This window comes from Perissodus microlepis, chromosome 8, assembly GCF_051167445.1.
Source record: "Perissodus microlepis isolate ML-2025 ecotype Zambia chromosome 8, ASM5116744v1, whole genome shotgun sequence".
Taxonomy (NCBI): domain Eukaryota; kingdom Metazoa; phylum Chordata; class Actinopteri; order Cichliformes; family Cichlidae; genus Perissodus; species Perissodus microlepis.
Window position 1 is genome coordinate 25,555,968 of NC_140468.1, and position 20,793 is coordinate 25,576,760.

The 20,793-nt window shown below is 40.4% G+C and overlaps 1 protein-coding gene across 1 annotated transcript in view; it reads right to left on the bottom strand.

Moving 5' to 3' along the window:
* The window catches only part of gas7b (growth arrest-specific 7b), a 60,574-nt gene that overhangs the window by 11,617 nt on the left and 28,164 nt on the right, over positions 1-20,793 (bottom strand). The window contains exons 3-9 of the mRNA XM_084938395.1: positions 16,209-16,286; positions 14,755-14,843; positions 13,181-13,234; positions 9,273-9,362; positions 6,957-7,072; positions 6,665-6,739; positions 1,523-1,601 (exon numbers count right to left, since the gene is read on the bottom strand). Of these exons, the coding sequence (XP_084794521.1) occupies positions 1,523-1,601; positions 6,665-6,739; positions 6,957-7,072; positions 9,273-9,362; positions 13,181-13,234; positions 14,755-14,843; positions 16,209-16,286 (581 nt within the window). The remainder of the gene's footprint in view (positions 1-1,522; positions 1,602-6,664; positions 6,740-6,956; positions 7,073-9,272; positions 9,363-13,180; positions 13,235-14,754; positions 14,844-16,208; positions 16,287-20,793) is intronic.

Consider the following 20,793-nt stretch of genomic DNA (forward strand, 5'->3'; position numbering starts at 1 on the left):
GCAGGAAGTCTCTTTGTTCAAATCACAGGGCCACAGTGACATTTATCACTGTTCAGGGTCCCTGAAGGTTACGTTAAAAAGTTAACTGGGTTAGATCACATCTTATGGCTTTTATCTAAGCTAAACCTATTTTCAGTGTAGGTTTAAATGATCCACTTTTAAAAACGCAGGAGCCTGGGGAAAAGAGGAATTGATGGGCTTTAACAGAAAGCTCAGCAGAAGTGTTCACACCAGTACTCTGTAGTTTCCAAACAGCTGTGGATAAACTGAGTGGTTGGTTGTTAATGCATCAGACTGAAGAAGCAAACTGAATTTTGGCTAAACAAAGTCGGTTAAAAAAACAAAACAAAAAGTGAAGAAATCTTCATTTAGACCTTTGTTTGTGCATTCTCATAACCGTGCGATCTCAAATGAATGAAAACTGTAAAAATGTTGTGTTTTTTTTACAAATGTGATGCAAAGCAAATAACGTATTATAAAGCTAGGTCGCATTCAATCAGAATATCCTGTCTTCCTTCTCTCTCCTCAACTGGTCGCGACAGATGGCTCCCTGAGCCTGGTTCTGCCGGAGGTTTCTTCCTGTTAAAAGGGAGTTTTTCCTTCCCACTATCGGCAAGGTGCTTGCTCATAGGGGGTCACATGATTGTTGGGTTTTTGTCTCTATGTATTATTCTAGGGTCTACCTTACAATATAAAGAGCCTTGGGGCGACTGTTGTTGTGATCTGGCGTTGTATAAATAAAGTTGAATTGAATAGCAGAGACAAACGGATTCCTGTCCAGAGTGGAAGGCACTAACTGTTTGTTTGTTTTAATCATTCTGATAAGAGAAACACAAATAAAACAAAAAACAGCACCCTCATTTTGTGCATGTCTTTACTTTTATATCAGTGTGAAAGTAAAAATATGTTGTCACCATGTACTTCCATGTTCCATTTTCTCAGTTTGTGTTAAATAAATAATGGCACGGTGCAATATGTCATGTTAATCTCACTTTGCATATAATCTAATTTTAAGACCTGCTAAAACCAGGTTAGGTATTTCCTAAAATGACAGAGGGTGTCCTTTCTTTCTTTTTTACCATGACTAACTTTAAGCTGTTATTGTGAATGTAAACTGGCCAAAGAAAACAATGTTGCCTCTTAAAGCCAGTTCTGGTTTGGTCTAAACTATGTCTGTGGTGTGCGGGGGAGGAATCAGCCATTCAGTATTTTATAAACAAAACAAACACTGGACATATCTTGTATAATATAGCGATGCTAGCTTTGTGTTTATTGGTATCCACCCACTTCATGTTGCCACTGGTAGTTTTGCCTGTTATTGAGACATTCCGTGGTCTCTGGTTGCCACATTGTTGCTAAGCTTTTCCTGTCTGCATCTATTGTATGCCCTTTTGTGCTTTAAGAGATAGACAGGCATGGCTGTGGCAAATAATCAGGCAGTCAGAATACTATGAAAAATATGTTTAGTTAATATTTGGTTTCATATCTTATTAACCGGATCCGACAGAGTTTGATGAATTACCTTCGAGGAGAACTTTAGGTGAACTTCAGCTTCGTCTGCCAGGCTCTTCTTCAGCTGGGCCCAAGCCTCCCCCAGAGTACTGAGAGCAGATAAGAAGGAGGGAGAGTGTGAGTGGTTAATATATTACACAATAAAAGACCACACACACTTTTATAAAGACTCATAGGGTGGGCATGGAAGCTGTCAGAGAAAATAGGGGGTAAGACGGAGCCGAGGGAGCAGGATGAATCCCACACACACACACACACACACACACACACACACACACACACACAGTCACACAGACACACACAGAGTTGAGGCTCATGAGTAGTCAGTGCAAAAGTTCACAGAAGCACAAGTAACCGGTAAATCTACAGAGCTGAGCTGAGGTCCACCGCCAGTTCAACAGATGATTAGGATGTATGGGACATGAGATATGGCTCCACTTATTCTCTCAGCTTCGAGTGCAGCTTTCTCAACACAGCTGGGGGCAGTAAAACTCAGAAGGCTTGTTTTGAAGACGAGATGATGCACATTACATTATCTTCACACGCAACTTGTCTTTTTAATAGTGCAGATATATGTTTGGATTCTTAGACAGAATGGTTTATGGCAAAAAGATCATGAAGACTGTAAAACAATCACTCGCTTAGGCAGACAGTTACAGACACACGGCTTTAAGTCCAGGACTGGAGGTCTTCGCGGGTCAGCGGGTCACTTCAAAGCACCGCTCTGAGTGGAAGACCTGTGGAATTCCCTCACACTGACATCCAGAACATTCCAAACACTGTCGGAGCAAATTCATGTACCTCCAGATCGACGCCATCTAAACCATTGCGAACTTTTCAAATCATAGAGATCATTTTAAAGCTTAGATACCACAAAAGCTACCTAACGGCAATCAGCGAGCATGATTTCTATAACAGTTACACCAAATCATCAGTGTCGTCCAATCAGGTTGCGGAATAAACTGTGCACCTTTCTTCAGGTGAAGGTTTGTGCCTATTAAATGCTTAATAAGTTCATTCTTGTTTCTCCCACGTCTTCTTTGCTTTTTTAATTATGAAATGATTTGCCTGACAGATAGCTAATATCATCATAAAAAATTAATGGCATAAAAAACTGATGCACCACCGGGTGTTGGGTTAATTGTTGATTCTAGTGTGTCCAGGTTATACCCAGCCTCTCACCCTGTGACACCTAGGCCACACCAGCAACCCCTTGACTCAAGACAACATTTCAGTTTCCTGCTTTTAAAGTTCTCAAAAAGTCCTGCTAGACACAAGTCATGCAACTCGACAACCATCTTGGTAATATCTCTAGGGCCTTATTTGGAGAGCTATTTTAAAGCTTCTATCTAAATGAATGGGGAGACATACATCTAAAATGAGCGGTCACTGGCACATAAAAACAGCATGTGTTAACCAACGACTGTTTTCTACACTTATTGGTTTTAACAAGTCGATTTGCCTGTGTGAAACTGTGTGAATGTGTCAGTGTCTTCTGAAAAGTCTAACCTTAACTATCGGAGTTCACACACACTTTACATTGGGAACTACAGAAATTGACCCTTTTGTCATAACAGTGACATCGTTGTCTTTAAAGACTGAAAGCAGATGTGTTTATGTTTGACGCCTCAGTAACAAAGGTATGGCTGAAATGAAGATAGATGTCAGCATTAAAAGAGTCAGCCACCATGGCTGAACAAAGAAAACAGCACCACCGACAGAATCTTCCTATAAATAAGCAACACTTCTGTTTACATTCAGTGGTACTCACTGAAATGTAATCTGTATATCCTTGAGGTCTGACCAATGCGCTGAAGACATTTCCTTCCTCATCCCTTTCTTTAAGTTTGAAACCTTTGTTGTTTATATCTCTATTCCCCTTATAGCAATCTTCTGTTTTATTTTAGGATATTTATTTATTTGTATTTTGCTCAAGTCATAAAATCCTTATTTCGTTGTACATATACAATGACAATAAAGGGCTATTCTATTCTATTCTATTCTATTCTAATGTTCAGCTGACTGTAACACGAGTTTAAGTAAAGCAGCAAATTCTCACATTCAAAAATCTAGAACCATCAAATGTTTGGCATGCGTGCTTAAAAACTGACTTAAATGATTGAATCGAAATACAACTTTTTCACCTAATAAATCAATTTTTTTGTTTGTGGGTAGAAAAATAAGCTTGAAAACACTCCTTTTCTACACGCATGAAGGCTATTTTATTATTCTTTGCTCAATATAGACCAGATTAACAGCTCATACAGATGCAGTATCTTTCCACCTTAAAAAGACATCAGATGAAAGACAAACCTTGAACTAAGAGGAATCTGGATATTATGATTCCAAACTGGAAAAGCTGCACCACTTCAAACATTCTTCACACTCAATAAATTATATGTGTCATGTGCCTGCAACCTTGCATTCCCAAGTGACAGTCACTTGGCAACAAAATGCTGCATCTCAGGGAAAATGAATCTCTTGCCATACACTTTCATTCACTTTTGCATTCAGCATAGTACAGTATTGGTAACTATAAAAAAAATGGTCACATGCCTCACATCCCCACCAAACAAATGGCAAATTCAGGAATAAATAGATGGCTGGTTCTGGGCTGCGGCTGGTCGGATGGTAGGAACCGACCAACAAAACAGTGATTGTCCTGTGTGACAACAGAGCCAGCCTTAGGGACGGCATAATGAAAGCATTGTGTTGCACTTTTGTGGGTGTGGGCAGACTGAGCTGGCTGGCATAATCTGGATTCTATATGGGACAATTCCATCCCACTCTGTTACCATCCTAGCATGAAGAGGGGTTATCTTATATGCATGTAAACACTGAAAGGGAGGGTAAGTGTAGCTAAACCCCCCTTACATCCGTGTACAGTTTGCCTTCTTTCTTTGTCTGATAGAAATGATAATAATGTCAAATAAAGTGTCCAATATTTTTCAGCCTATGTTATTTTTGCTGAATTCAAAATATGCTAGCTCAAGTCTAGAAGAATCTGAAAGTTAGCTAGAATGTTAGCTAGCTAATGGTAGCTAACATTAGCAACCAAATCAGCAGCAACACACATTCATGTATTAATCTGAGTGATTTGTTTTTGCCTGTAATATTTAAAGAAAGACACAACTCTTGTACAGGTATTCTGCCAGCAAGTTTTAAAGTCACTTTTTTTCTAAATAAAACTTTTTATGAATTATTAAAGTTCCTGTTTAAATTCCTGTTTTGAAGCCTCAAGCATTTTTTGGCATCATCATCTTGGTGTTTTCAAACCAGATCTAACAAACAAAAAAGATGCGTGCACACGTATTACTTATCACACTCACTGTCAGTCACAAGTCATAAGCCACTGAGTGTTTCTTGTGTAATCTTCTTTTCTGAAACCTTGAATGACTGAAATTAGCAACATGAACAATGCTTTATTCAGTACGACTCAAAATGAGTGACTGACATCATAAAGTTTTGAAGTCTGCGGGCTCCGTAATTTTCTCCCAGAATTCTTTAGGACTGGAAGTCTTTTAGGAACCAGATGTCTCGCCATCTGGTGGCCATTAATAGGAATCCAAGTTAGAGGCACTTCCACGTTGTTTTCAAGCCAAAGACTTGTTTTATACTGTAGTTGCACCACTTGAGCGACTTACACTGAGATTAGGCAAGAAAAGTTACAAAAAATCAAAGTTACATCACTGGCAAAGTAGGAAACTGCAAGTTATTGTAAACCATCTTAGAAGAGCAGTTCTGCAAATCAAACTTTAAAAAAACAATACATGAACTGTAAAATAGTGGTTAATTTAGGTATCATGTAATTATTTAACATTATATTTTAGGATAATTTTATGAATTAGCTGCAATGCTAATTATTCCTAAGTATTTGTATAAAGTAAAAGTATAATTTATAGTCTTTCTCTGCACCACTGTCTTTTTGCAACACAACAAATTCCTTGTTTGTGTGATTAGTTTTTTATTAGCTGAGGATTCTGCTGCCCTATATTGCCACTACAATCTTTCATCATGGCCACATGTATCATAATTTGAATAAAAATTGTGCTTCATCCGTATTTAGATAGTGTGAACATCAAATAATCAGCAGTTTAACTTGCGTTAACCCCTGAGCTTCTATTAAAGGCTGAGGTTAAGAGATTCACATACATGTTCCTGTGTGCCCTCGGTGAATCAGACAAAGAGCTGCTCTCACCTCAGCATGATATCCTGTGTGTTGTCAAACAGGATAAAAGAGGAGTGGCTGGAAACTCTCTTTCCCCCAACAGGGCTTCACACCTTCTCCTCCCCTCTCCCCTTCAATCTCCTAACACACCCCTTCTCTTCGCATGCGTCTGTGTCTCCTCTCCTGTGCTTTCTTTTAATAGCTGGAATGTGTTGCAGGATGGAGATCAAAGCATGCAGTGGTTTTACAGGATGGCCTTATTGCTTCACAGGTTCACTGACAGGGCCTCCAGACTCCAGCTCACACCGGGATGTCTCGCGCGATTGGCTACTTGATTGGCTTGCTCACTGAGGAGCTGTCTGCTGGATTGTCTAATTGGCCGACTAATTCGGCAATTTACACCTAGCAATATCACTCATGGCAGACTTTAAAGCTCGATTGTGGAAACTGAGTACAAAAGTATAAAATAGGTGAAAATAATTATAAGGGACAAGTTGATTCCTAAGAAATAAAATTCACATTTGTATAGTTTTAAACACTCTGCAATTTTGATGTGACAGTCTTACCTGATCATGAGCTAAGAGTAAGTAGGTGTATAAGCTTGTTACCTAAACCTGGAATAACTTTATGTTTATTGTATCCTACATGTAATATATGTAGGGGATAAATTATCAGCAAAGTTCACTGTCATTGTAAATTACTTAATTTAAACCAGCTCTAATGTTTAAAGCTGAAATATCTTAAAGAGATGTACCCTCTATTGTGCAATACAATTACAGAATACACTGTTAAGGAAGGAGCCTAAAACGCGGTACTTACAACCTGCACAACTCTAAAGCAGCTTCAAAGTGAGAAGCCTGGCACAGTGCTTTTCAAATGTTGACATGTGGCTTTTTTTTAATATATTGATCCATGCACCCATGTGTGACAGGGTGCTCTGTGATGGGGGCAGGTTGTGTGTCTTTCTTCTTCACAGCCACTCACCCTTCTTCCTGGCTTGCTAGAGGGATCTGTGAGAGCTTGGAGAGATTCTTAGCGTACTCCTCTTCTATCTTTATCCTGAGAAGGAAGAAGAGGGTGATTACCACACGGCATGTACGCAACAATGTTTCCATGTTCATTTCCTTTATTGTGCAATGCACTGATGTACATGAAAGAGCAAGCATGAAAAAAGGAGAAATGGTTTGTTTTTAATGACAATTGTATGGTTGCCACAGTAACCCGAGGATGAAGTGTGAACAAAATGAAACATTAAAAAAGTGAACGTAGCAGATACCGTTCTCGAATGAACTCGGCCATCTCTTTCTGCATCTGTTTCCCCTTCAGCTGTTTCTGCAGCAGAACCTCAAATCCTGTAATGCAGCCGTTGCCCTGGGGATCCTTCTTATCAGCCTAACGAGATAAACAAGGCGAACACACGAGAAATGCAGTGAATAAACAAACGCTTAGCAACACACACGTGAACATTAGACCTCAACAAAGTTGCTAAGTAAAATAAACAACATGCTGCATGCTCCCTCAAAGAGATGACACCAGAGGAAACTGAATCAGGTGGCTTCACTGAAAACTGTAGAACCCTTTTTGATTAGCGCTATTCTGCCACCATCGTCCTCATTCTTCAATCTTTCTGTGAAAAATTTCACCTTCAAAAGACATTTTAGCTTCTTTCTGCTCACTTATTCATGGCTCTGTCACATCAGAGCAAAAAGCCGTCTTGCGACTTAGTAAAATGAGTTGTTGGTGATTGGCAACCAGTTGCAAATAGTTGCAGTGACCATCAAAACAACAATGTAATATTATGATGAATATGATCATTATATGCATGATTAATATGATCATTATATGCATAATGAATATCATGCATATAATGCAAATTAGTGATTTTTCACAATTTCTTGCAATATTATCACAAACAGATTGCTATTCAGTCACTAACTGGTAGCAAACAGATAACAGGCTGACTTACTTTTATTACTGCTGTATCACTCTGAGCAGTCAGATTTGCTAACCGTCTTCTAATTCATTGCACACAGTCACAATAATTCTGATTGTACTTTTGTCTCCAACCACCAATTTCGTTACCATATCGATGGCATTGCTGTTGCTACAATGCTTTATCAGAGCTCGCACCAGCTGTTTTCTGCAAACAGCTGCTGGACATGTGTTTCCTAAACTAGTTGGATATTACCTTCCAAGCACCAAGTTTTTTAGCAGAGAGTATTTTAACAGCTTTCAGCTTCCTATCTTGGTTTCACTTCCTCCAGCTGTACTATGTTGCTCTAATGTCACATATCCACTGTATGCTATCTCGTCTTGGGGTGAGCAACTCACTTACTGCAGCAAATAGCACCTTAAAATGCAAGTCATGTTTTTTTTAATCATTGCGCTGGTACTAAGAACCTTAAAGCTTACCTTAGCAGATACAGTACATAAATATTTCCGATGCCCAGCATCCAATGGATGACCAATCCATCCATTCATCCTGTTTTTTCGATTGACATGAACCTTTTGAGGTTTGAAGTTGTCTTCGGTGACTACCCCAACAGTAAAACCCTAGAATACTGTCGCCAAGTGCTTTCTTATGAGGATTCGTCTGACTGTTGGGGTATTCTCTGTATTATTGCAGGGTCTTTACCCTACAGTATGAAGCGCCCTGAACTAAAAGATTCAGCGCTTTAAAAATGAAATTGATATTGGATTGAAAACACTTGATTAGGACTGTGTTTCTTAATTTTTTTAGAGTTTTAATGGAGGACATAATAAAATGACATTTGATAGTGAGCTAGACAGCAAGCAGACGATGCTAGCTAAGACTGCGATGGCTAGACAGTCAACAGGACAGCAGGATTACATCTTCAGTGTTGGACACGACTACGCACAATATTGCAGTAGCTATTTCAATGAAGTGGTGCTGAGTTGTACCTTTTTTATATACAGGCTATATTTAAAACTGTGTCTAAAGTCTCTTAACGTCTTCTAAAGCCTGTTAGAAATCACTTAAACACTGGACGGTGCGTACAGCTTTAATTGCAGAAAGCAGTCAGTAGACTGGGAGCTACACTATACATGACAAACTGACATCGGAGCTCAGAGAACAGATAATCCTGAATTTTGGGAACTGCACATTTTACAGAAAACCAGATATTCCTCGACTCTCCCATCCACTTTCTCCACTCTCTCTTTCTTTCTACTGCATTGTCACCTGTGTGTGTGATTACAGTGTGTTACCACACAAACTGCACCTGGTAGAAATTACACTGCAGGGGAAGGAGATGTCCAAACAAGAGCAGCTGAGGCCAGCTGGCCTCACTGTGCTCCAGCCAGTTACATGTAATGCGTTTCCCTGCTGCGCTGTGTCTTGGATGTTATTAAAGCCAATACTGATTCTCAGCGTGCAGTTGGGCCAGGATGACATAAATATGAAATCACGATGAAAGATGAAGAGGATCCAGTGTTGTTTCTCATAACATGGACACATAAGGATGGTCAACTGCAAATCTTTCTATATAAAAACTAAAATCATGAAAAGATTATGTTTTTGTAGGTTCTGGACTTGATCTATAAAAAATAGTTACTTCTCAGGTAAACTTACCCAGAAGTAGTCACAGTAGCTCCATTCACTGGGTTTCAGTAGCTGTTGCTCGGGCATGCAGGCGGGTGATGGGAACGTCACACAGTTGATCTGCAGGAGAGAGGGGGGAGCGAGCGCAGTTTAATGGGGCAGTTTATGGGATCATGACGAATAACTTTGATTTCACACACCTGTTATTGCTCCTTGTGTTGATAGGCAGTTCACACGTGCACGCGCATTCTCTCACACATACACAGAGACCTGCACTGCTATTCAAGGTAGCGCGTGCTCTGTTGCTCTGGCAACCCTCTCTCATCCGTGCAGCTATGAGAAGATGCCGATGTGAAAAAAGCCCAAACATTTACAGTCAAGCTGACATTGTTCGTTTACTTTTTTCAGCGCTCGCTGTCCTCAGGGACAGCATTGTCAACACAGCGCCATTGTGGTTCTTAGCTTTTTTGAGGATACATTGTTCTGCTCTATAGCCCGACACTCTCTGCTCTACTCTGGTTTCAGAGCAATCAGTGGAATGGATTCCGGAAGATTGCCTTTAATTATCGCGGTGTCGTAAATTGTCAGCAGCAGTATTCTTGAGTTTGTTGGCTTCAAGTCTCCCCGCTGTGAAGCACTCATAAGCAGAGGGACTGCACACAACTGATGATGCTCTACTACTCTTTGCTCTTATTGTTTTGTTTTTTTCAAACTTTTACACTAGTGTGGAAAGGTAGCAGAGAACCACAGGTAACCTCACCGCTTTCAGGAGTGAACTCACACAGTATAATAGATTCTCAGATCTCAGAGCTGCTTTGACAATTCATCGCTTCTAGGTTTAGCAGAACAAAAACGTTGCTTTGCCATGAAAATCTACACTTCGCTCTGCAGATTCATTTGCTGTCAAGCCAACAAGAAAAAGAAGCAGAAAAGACAGAGCCCAGAAAAAAGTAGACACGTCTCCACAGTGAAGACATACATAAAGACACAAGTTTTCACTTCAGAGCAAACAACAGGAGCTTTCTCTCACATTCCCATTAACCTCAGGAGGTAATCAGCCTGCAGCGATGATGCACAGTTGCTATTTAACAAACTTCAGTGGCACCCTGGTCTAATACCAAAGCCACGCCTTTCAGGGGAATTCAACAAATATGGTTGTGCTGATGTCTTTTCCAGAGCCAATATTCTGACATGCTATGAGTTAGAAGAAAGGGGCCTCTAATTCAACCTTTTCTTGGCTTATGAAGCTTATAATTTGTTTGAAGTAATGGCTTCCTATTTAATCGCTGTGGAGGTCCAGAGGTTGAAAGCTACCAGGGCTTTAAACTGACCCCTGCTTTTCCTTTAGTGAAGATGAGGGCAAAGAGACTTCCAACTAAGTATCCAATGAAAGGCTTAATTTGTTTGAATTCAGACCCACACACACACACACACACACACACACACACACACACACACACACACACACACACACACACACATAGAGGCACTGCTTCCAGCACTTTTTTTCCTGACCTTTGGTGACCCTAACAACTTACCCCTCCTCCCAGCAATATCCAGTCTGAGCTTAACACTCACAGTGGGCACAGATTGGGATTTCTTCACATTTTGAAGCAGCGTGATGGCAAACACATAGCTCCACCTAATTATAGAATTCTGAAGGTGTTGTCTTAAAGCTAGAAGTTACCAAAAATATGATGCAACATGTGAAAACCTCAACTCCAAAATGTTAAAGTTTTACTTAGTTCATAAACTTTCAGATTGACTTTTTATTCAGTTCAATTTATACAGCGCCAAATCACAACAACAGTCGCCTCAAGGCCTTTTTCAGCTTTATTTGATGGACTCAGTGAAGAAAGGACAGGAAAGCAGGGGAAGACATGCGGCAAAGGGACGTGGACCAGACTTGAACCCGTCCGCACTGAGCTAAACCAGCACCCAGACGCTACAATAATAGATACAGAGAAAAACCCAACAATCATATGACCCCCTATGAGCAAGCACTTTGGCGACAGTGGGAAGGAAAAACTCCCTTTTAACAGGAAGAGACCTCCGGCAGAACCAGGCTCAGGGAGGGGCGGGGCCATCTGCGGCGACCAGTTGGGGTGAGAGAAGGAAGACAGGATAACAGACATGTTGTAGACGAGAGCCAGAGATTAATAACAAGTACGATTTTAGATTTAATAAATCTTTCTTTTCTAGAAACGATTGAAGAAGTCAAACTGTGTCTTTTCTTTGAATATTGTGGTTTAGTAACAATGTGTAAAGATAAGTACTCACTTGTAGCATGTTTATAGGATTAAAGTTCTTCTAAAAACTCCACTACGTTTACAAGAAACCATCAATGGATCCCAATCGAGTAATCGCCACAAGCCAAAGACGGAAAAGTTGCCAGCATCATTAAGGGGGCAAATTTCACTGGTTGAATGGTCAGGTCATACTCACAGCGCTCACAGCTTAAAAGGATTTGGGGCAAAATACATCAGAAACTGTTCAAGAACACAGTTTTTCAAGTTGCTGCAGACAGTAAAGTTAAGATAAAAACAAAAAAACAGTGGAAATTCCAGCTGTTGATTGCATCACTGCCTGGCTGTTTAGTGTGCAGCTTGGATTCTCTGTCAGCATTGTTGCTGGCTTTCCCTGTGCTGCGTCACACATGGACGACCATGTGTGTTAAGTGAACAAGTTACAGCATGTCCAGTAATTAGCACAATAATCTGTTAGTTTTCTAACGTACGTTCTTTTGGAGGCCAAGAGTTACAACATGTCATTAGCTGGATTGGTTGGTGTTTGGTGTTATCATGTCACTGAATACTACCGTATCAGCAATAAGGCTTACAATCAGTGTGCACTGCTTTGTTTTGATTTTTTACAATCCAGCAATCTTGGACAAATTGTTCTTGTTATGCTAAAATAAAGACTTTTTGTCTTATAAAAATAAAAGCTCAGCTTCAGCCTCTTAGTAGATTCACCAATCAATCAATCTTCCTTTTCGACTGATTGCATTTACAATCAAAACTTGATCTCTAACCGTGGCCTCGAGGCCGAGGTGACAGGGATTTGAACTTGTCTGAGATTTTTAGTAGATACGCCTATGGTATCAAATTGACAATCCTGCCATTTATCAACGTCGCCCACCTGCCCGCCTGGCAGAGTGACAACAATGCTCTACCACTGCAAAGTGTGTATCTCCTGTGCAAGAAGAGAAGCGTGACTTTTCTGAAGGTCACCTGACCTCTTCAAGACTTCGTGGTCAGCAGACGGCATCAGTAGTAGCTATTTGATATCGACTGTTGCTGTTCTCACCTCCCTTTTCTCACTCCTGTTTCCTCTTATAACTATCTGCTTATCAATAGCATCGCTCTGGTTGCTATGGAAGCCAAGAAATGCCCCCTCCCCCTTACATTTCAAGCATGTTTTTTATACACATATATATATCCTGAGAAAATAAAAGCCTGGGCTTAAACCATGACCTCCTGGGAGCAGGACGTCTGCTATTTTCCTAGTGTGAGGCCAAAGAGGAAGTAATGACCTGACAGCAGAGGAGAAATCATCTGGATGCTGAACAGGATGATGTCACTGTGTATCTGTACACTAGCAACTGAAAATAAGCATCGAACACTTCTCACAGGAGCGGACAGATAAAAAACAAACAAACAAACAAACAAAGCAAGCCTGAAGAGAAAATGAAAAGCATTTACAGCTACAATACAGTTAAGGTTTAGTTAGTTAGTATATGCACTGATGTATTTTAAATGATGCAGAAATCATGAGGTTGGATAAAAAAAGTCCACCAGGAGGGACATCTGCATTTTTTTTTAGCTAATAAGTTCAGAAATAAAGACTCAAGTTCTTCCCTGCTGGTCCTCTGGGACTATTGTAGCGCTCTGGGGTGAGTTCATGGTTAGTTAAGAGTTCCCAGTAGTTGCCCCACTCACCGTGACTGTGGTCTCCTTGTTGTGTTTCCTCGTGGGCGACGTCGATCCTGGGCACTGCAGAGAGAAGAAGGACGCTCCGTCAAAAACTCCATCCTCCGTGTCAGACATGACTGCTCGGCGTACACACACCGCCACCCGCACATGCACGCAAACACAGTTGTTTTCCAGGCGAGCGCTGTTAGCGTCTGTCTGGCGCTCTCTGTGCTCCTGGTGCTGCTGCTGCTAGTGTGTATGGATGTGTGTTTGTGTGTGTGTGTGTTGCTGTGCAGAGTAGGGAGGATAGTTCTGCAGAGCAAAGCAAAGCACGGCTTGCGTTCTCTCTTTGTGTGAATGTTGATGCATGTGTGTGTGATTTCCAACACTTAAGCTCAGAATAGAGTCATTTCCAGTGCTCTGGGATGAAGCAGCAGTGGGTGAAATAAATAAGTGTTAAACAGTAAAGCTAGATGGAAAGTATAGGGAGTTTATCACCTCTTTTCCCACAAAATAATTAAAGATAGAAAAGGGAACAGGACCTTGAGTCATTAGCATCATGTGCGTGTTTGCAGTTTTTGAATGAGTGGGTTTGTGTACACGAGTATGCGATGCAGAAAAGGAGAGAAGTGAGGTGACAGCGAGTGAAAAACTGGTGGGTGGATCCTGTATAACTGCACCCTGAGTGCCTGGTTAATTATGATCAGGGGAGCAGATACTGTAGGAGGGATTAATGTGCTCAAACTGCCATCAGCTGCTCCATTAATACCGAGCGGAGAAAGAGAGAGGTGGTCTGATCATGACATCATGCATCATCAGTATAGCTGTACATCATTACATCTTTAATTGTGTCTAAACACTGGATATGGATCGAGTTGTGTTGGCAGACAAACTAACCTAAAGCAATCATTTTGCAACAAAGAAGCAGAAGCAGGGTCATTTATTATTATATCCACAATAACATCCTGATAGAGCCGCACCAGTTTACTGGGAAATTGTTTTAAGTCTTAATCAAAGCGTCTAAACATCTTCATCCCACCCTCACAGGGGTTATTTATCTCTTCTGCACTCCAATGCCATTACCAAGTACTTTGGTTAGTTGTACTGCACCTGTGGAGCTCTAACCTCAACTTCTTGTTCTCATGTGTCCTAAACTGATACACTATGAGACAAAACTGAGTCATAGGACGCTTGTTCTTAAAATAAGCAGTTATCTACATGTGGCGGGGAGCATACAGCAGGACAAACAGACTGTTTAAATGTCATGCCTGTGAAAAACCTGGCAGGGTGGAAGATGATTTAGAGCACAAAGAGACAGCAGTGAGACAAGTTTTCTCAAACCTTGGAAAGACACCAACACCACTAATTTTAGACGCACAGTTAATTTCACTCCATGTGACATTTCACAACTTTTGTGCTAAATTTGGGGGACTCACATCACTTATGAGTCTTTGGGATAGTAAAACTTTAAAAAACAGCGACAGACTTTCTTCGAAAGGAGCAAACAAGCAAGCCTTGACAGCTGAATATCCACATCTTTTGCATCTATGCTTTCAGTGATATAGTCAAGGACTAAAAAGAATAAAATCAGACAGCTTTACCTGGGGCTCTGTACTGCTCTTCCTAACCAGACTGTTGTGTGAGTGCTCCACATGATGCAAGGGACTACCACCTGAGTGAAATCCATTCACTGGAAAAACAAATGAGAGACACCAGGACAGATAAAGACAGGCAGAAAGAAAGACATTCAGGATTCTATGGATAAGATGTAAACGTATTCTTATCATAAGGGAGTTTGCTCCTCATCTTTAAGAGCTGAACCAAACCACAACTGAACTGAACTTATTTCTGCTTTGTGGTCTGAAAATGCCTTTAATGGAACAAACACACATAATCAGTTAGCTACATTACACCAGCTTGTGGTACAGATAAATCCACCACCAGGTTACATGGGAATGTCTTAAAGGTTTATATATGTAAAAATCTCAGTTTTACAGTAAATCACTGAATTGACATATTTTCAGATAGAGATTTAGAATAACAAAGCCAATGGATCAGTGGCTAGCCAGAAAGAGGATACTGCTATAGCAGCTAATTAGCTAACAATTTTAGCCTACAGCTAAACGTTGTTCATGTTGTTAGATAAAAAGAAAAAATAGTCATGCTTTATTGTTAATGATCCATGTTACTGTGTTGACTTATTTATTTTTTTCATACATAAGAAAATCTAAAAAGTATTCATTTAGTTTAAAATGTAATTTACAGGAAGTGTCAATTTATGCTAGCCTAACACATTTTCTAATAGTATGAATGTTTACAGCTTAACAAACTTTAATTGATCATTTGGTTTAAGAACCTAAATAAAAACATGGACGTAGCTCCTGGGTCAGAAGAACGAAGCCAATATCGAAGTGTCTTAAACCTGGATTTTACCTGAAGGCCAGCAGATATGAGAAAACTGTTCTCTGTTTTGACCTCGGTAAATATTTTATGTGGTCAGTCGCTCATTTTGGATCATGTTGAATAAAAAATTACACCTATTTTGAAAATCTTGGTCATAGTGCATTTGAAAATGCAGGATTACCTGTGAAAACAAAGACAACCGCAATCCAAACAATTCTGACCACTGAAAAGAGACGTTAAATGGCTTTTACTAAGAATCAGCTAACCTCCACTTACTAAACACTAATGTAACTCACACAGTCAACCTTTTCTCCATTCTTTTATTTACAAGGCAAGAAAAGAAAAGTCATTTCTAACCAAAGTGAATGAACATAGCCTGCTTCCTGTATTTTACCACTTACAAACCTTACTGCTTCTTTCTTTCCTTCTGTCTTCTTTTAGGAGCAGAGCCAAAAGAAGGACACTACAGGCCTTAATTCTTTAGTTGAGGCTCCAGATTAAGTTAGTTACAGGAAGTGACTGTGTGTGGTGTGTATGTGAGTGGGTGCTTTGTGCCATTGTGGAATCTTCAGAGAATTCACAGCCCTGTGGCATTATAACTTGAGGAAGTTGAAGTAAAAGAGGCTGAGTTGGAGAAATAAATATTCAGTACCTGCTGGCAGAGAGTTCTTGTGTCGGAAGGAGTTCTTTGGCGTCCCCGGTGCACTCGACGGTCTCTCCCATGTTGTCTCTGTTGGTGTTTGGGAGAAGGGGAAGAAAAGAACACAATGACATTAACAAAGTAACACCAGTTGCTACATTCTTTTGTTATTCTGTTGACAACTTTGGAAACAACTTTGGAAACCATAAGAAGAAGTGATTCACAGATGGAACTTAGCTCTTGTCGTAGTCAGCAGTTACACTCGAAAAAAGCCACATCTCGACTGCAGTCAGAGGGCATCCATTCTGTTTCACTTCTACATCGTGTATCAGCTATAATTTTGATTTATAGTGTTCGTATTTTTAACATGGGGCCTCTTTTGTTTCTCGAGTAGTAAAAAAAAAAAAAGTCATTGTTGACAACACAGGAACAGTGCAAGTGGTTTCTAGGACCTGTTATAATCAAAGAGATAATGTGTGTCAATTTCTATTTGACCACAACAATGTAACTGTCACTGTTTTAGTAGCTAAGATGTAGCTAGATAGTCTTGCCTACAGACCCAGACCTAATAACTTTTTGACTACTGACATTATTTTGTCAGTATTCAAATGGACTTCACCTTCATGCGCCTCTTTTATTCTGAGTCTTGAAGGCTCAGAATAGAGCTGAAGGGATATGTCTTTGATTCTCTGGACGGACGCGTCAGGGCAACATGGGGTTCAGCATCTTGCCCAAAGAAATTTAAGACATGCCGACTGGAAGAACCAAGGATCAAACTAACAACCTTCTGACCTGCTCTGCCTCTCATTACACCCAGAAAGACGGGATAAGAGTGAAGTCTGTTTGATTCATATTCCTCTAAGAGTCAGGATCACTTAGCAACAGAAAATCAGAGACTGCTGCGTAGCGGCTGCAGCTCTACAGAAACCTCGTTCCATCAAAACCTCCTGGATCAACCTGTTGCACTGGACAAGATGAACATTTACCACACTGGAAGGACAGGGACAGTGTTTGTATCGGTGATGCTTCCAGCTCAAATGCAGTCAAAGTGGAAGGATGTTTGCCAAATATCAAGATTTTACTATAGAGATTTAAGCCACTGTCTCTGTTCATCCAGACACAAATATGTAGAAATATAGTATGCCATATTAATATAAAATATTTGCCTTTTGTCAGTTCTAGCATGTTTTTCTGGAAAATTTGAAATATCAAAAGCTAGCAAACACAAGAATGTGTTTCAACACACCCACTGAGGAAACGCTGTCCTCTTTCCAGTGGTGAAAGTTTAGTTATTTTTTGCATTGCAGAGTTAGAAAAAGTACTATACACTTAATAATGGAAACACCACAGAGTAAACCTTACTTGAGCTATAGACGTGTCACAGGCCAACTGAAATGCAAGAACTCCCGCTTGAAGTCATGTGGAAGCTGAAGGTCTACCCAGCCTTTGTTTTTTAATGACATTTATCTGTTCTGGCTGCTACAAAAATATATATATACGTCTTTTATCAACCACCTGTTCTCTTTTCCTGGTTGAACTGTACCTGTACAAAAGGTACAAGCTTTGAACCAAGCCAAAAAAAAAGTATTAATGAAGCTTCTCAGAGGTATTGATGATACTTTCCCAACATCTATCCCCGTTTCATTCCTGCTGGAAAAGTTGCTGGCAATTGAAGATTGTAAAAGCAAGTCCAATGCAGATCCAAGAAGATACCCCTTTCATTTGAACTCCCTTATGTCCATTCTGACCACAGTGCTGGGCTCAATTAGCCATTTTCTATGATCACAGAGAGAATAGGCACAAACATGTAAAGAGCTCTCATTTCATTCGGGTCTTTTAGGCCGGCCCTGCTCTATTTGGCGCTGCTCAGAAGAGGAGACAACTGAGCCAAGCCCATCAGCTCAAATGACACGCATGGAGGGGATAACTGGCAGCGAGCTTATGGAGAGAGGCTGTGCCTTCATGTTTGATGTACAACATCGGGGCAGAGCCGGCACTCGCTGGCCATAAATGTATCAATTCCTCTCCGTTAGGCTGTCACAAACAAATCGATACAGTAAGAAAAATGGGATATTAAAGCAGAAAATTATTGTATAACCTTCTTAGCAGAGGGAAATTGCTTGTTATTGTCATTCTATGTATTGCCAGAGGAATAGCATTCAAAACATCATTAAAAATACAATTTCATAAATCCCTGTTAGTCAGATTTAAACTAGATTTACAAATTAACGAAGGCTATCACAATCATTTTCAGTATGAATTGCCCGTAAATATTTTTTCCAACCAAATAGCACTTTTATTTGTATTAAAAGGTGCGAAAGCCCACATATTTACTATATGTTCAATCCCAGAGAGGGACAGATTGAGTTTCCAGGCAACTGGCTCTGATCATTTCCATGAAACTGTTTTTTTTTTTGTTGTTTTGTTTTTGTTTTTTTACACACATCAGTCTTAACATTTGCTGCATTCGTTCATACAGATACAGTGATACATATGTAGGAGCAGGAGCGATTTTCATCAGCCTGCCTTGTCACAGAGGAGATGAAGTCTAAAAAGCTGTCAATCATCCTAAATTACTTTGACAGCCTGGATTACAGAATAGAGACCAAAGAGTGCACAGTTTACTCGCTTTTCTATCCGCCCTTTTCAGGCTTCATGTGGGTCTTAATGAAGCAGATTCATGAAATCAATGACAGAATGAAGGCTGCATCAGCACGGGCTCATTTATGGATCATAAAAGCATTCACTTCTTTTCGGATTGAGCAAACGTCTCGGATTTTCATTTTGCACAGTGTGACTGACAACGGAAGACAGCGATGCTTAAAAGTAAAACTGAATGAATGAAACTAGTCGACAGCAGGTCCGACAGCAACACGGCGACAGCTTATTGTCCACGACGCCACACCGAGAGAGATCCCTGATTCGAAACAGGGAGAAGGAGAATGGCCTAGTTAGCTTTGACACTGATGCTATATTTTATTCATAACCATATGACACAGGTCCCTGATGGATTAGCTACCTCCTGTATCTGGTTTTTATCAGTCGAAGCAGCCCGTTCACTCACTGTGTTATCTCCAGATAGTAGACGCACTGACATGTGCTTTTCCTAACATGCAGAAAAATAGGGGGAAAACAATCAAAAACACTAAACATAAATACTGTACACTGTCTGTGTACCTTATGTGAACTTATAACATTGTAAAGTCATTTTTGTCAGATTCAAGTAAAGTCCTTTAGAAGCAGTCTTGCCAGTAGCCACCTTGATAAGACCTTTAGGCTCTTATTTATATCATTTAACTACTTATTAGTCATGTTCACTTAATCTCATGGAAAAAGTGAATTAAATATGTTGTTAACTGAATGTTGAGCTGAATTTTAGTAGTTTACTGTATTTGAAAAGTAACTTATACACCTTTAATGTTGCATGTTTTCACAAAACAGGGTATGTTGTAACAGGGCAGATTTAATTGCTTTTACAATTCGGCCTTAAAAATCCTGGGACTGAATCTGTATCTACAGCATGTGTGCTCTGGCTGGAATGTCTTTGGTTTAGTATGTTTATCCAGCAGCCCACTGGTTCACTGGGATGAGTGGAGATTCTGAGGAGACGGGTACAAGCTGCAACAGCCAGCACCGCGGCTCTGCTGCACCCAGCAACACAGGAAGGAAAACCTAGAAAAAAAAAAAACAATCCCCAACACAAGGACATGCAGCCCTCACCCACGCACTCTGCTGTTACCATGGTGACACACAAAACACAAATGCACACGCACGTGTGCACACATACACACACGTACACACACATATACAATCTAATCTCGCTGAACTTTAGCGTAACCAAAGGGAAGTCCAAAGAAAATAGCAGAGCTGCTATAAATACCTAAAAATTGTATCAAATGTGTTTGTTTGGAAACAGCTGCTGTGGTAGTGAAGAGAAAAAAACCACAAGACCTGTAGTACAGTGTTTGTGTGCGTGCGTCAGGACCGAGCGTTCTCTAAGCTTTTAGTCATCGTGCAGCTAAGACTCAGAAAATAAGTCCTGCAGGTTTTTCCCGTGCCCTGTGAGGCCAGTTTCACAACACCATAGCAACAATATTGCTTTTTTTATGAGCCAGGATACAGATGCTGCTGATGTGTGAAAAAAATAACAACAAAAAAAGTTATGAAAAATTAATCATTTTTTTTCTCATAGGAAATATTGTGGGACTCCTTTTATAGCACCAAACGCATAAAAACAAGTAAGATCTGCTGACTTGTCTCCTGACTAACGTGAAAGGGAGAAATAGATGTTTTTACTATTCAACAACAGTCTTATCCAGTGAGAGTGCGAGTTGGGTCCAACTTTTAAGACAGCAGCACTTAAGCACCTCATTAAATCCTAAAGGAGCAGAAGGAGAAACCCTGGCTCGTGCCTGGGTGGAGACTACAGCTAAGTTTAGATCCGTGCTAATGACCGCAACTTGACCGCCGCAGCCGTGATCAGAGGCGAGCATGCTGTGAGCAGGTTTGATGTGAGGGTCATCAGTGACTGCTAGGCCACAATCCCAGTTATATGAAGGAGATAGGTGCACATGTGAAACCAGTACAACAAGCTGAT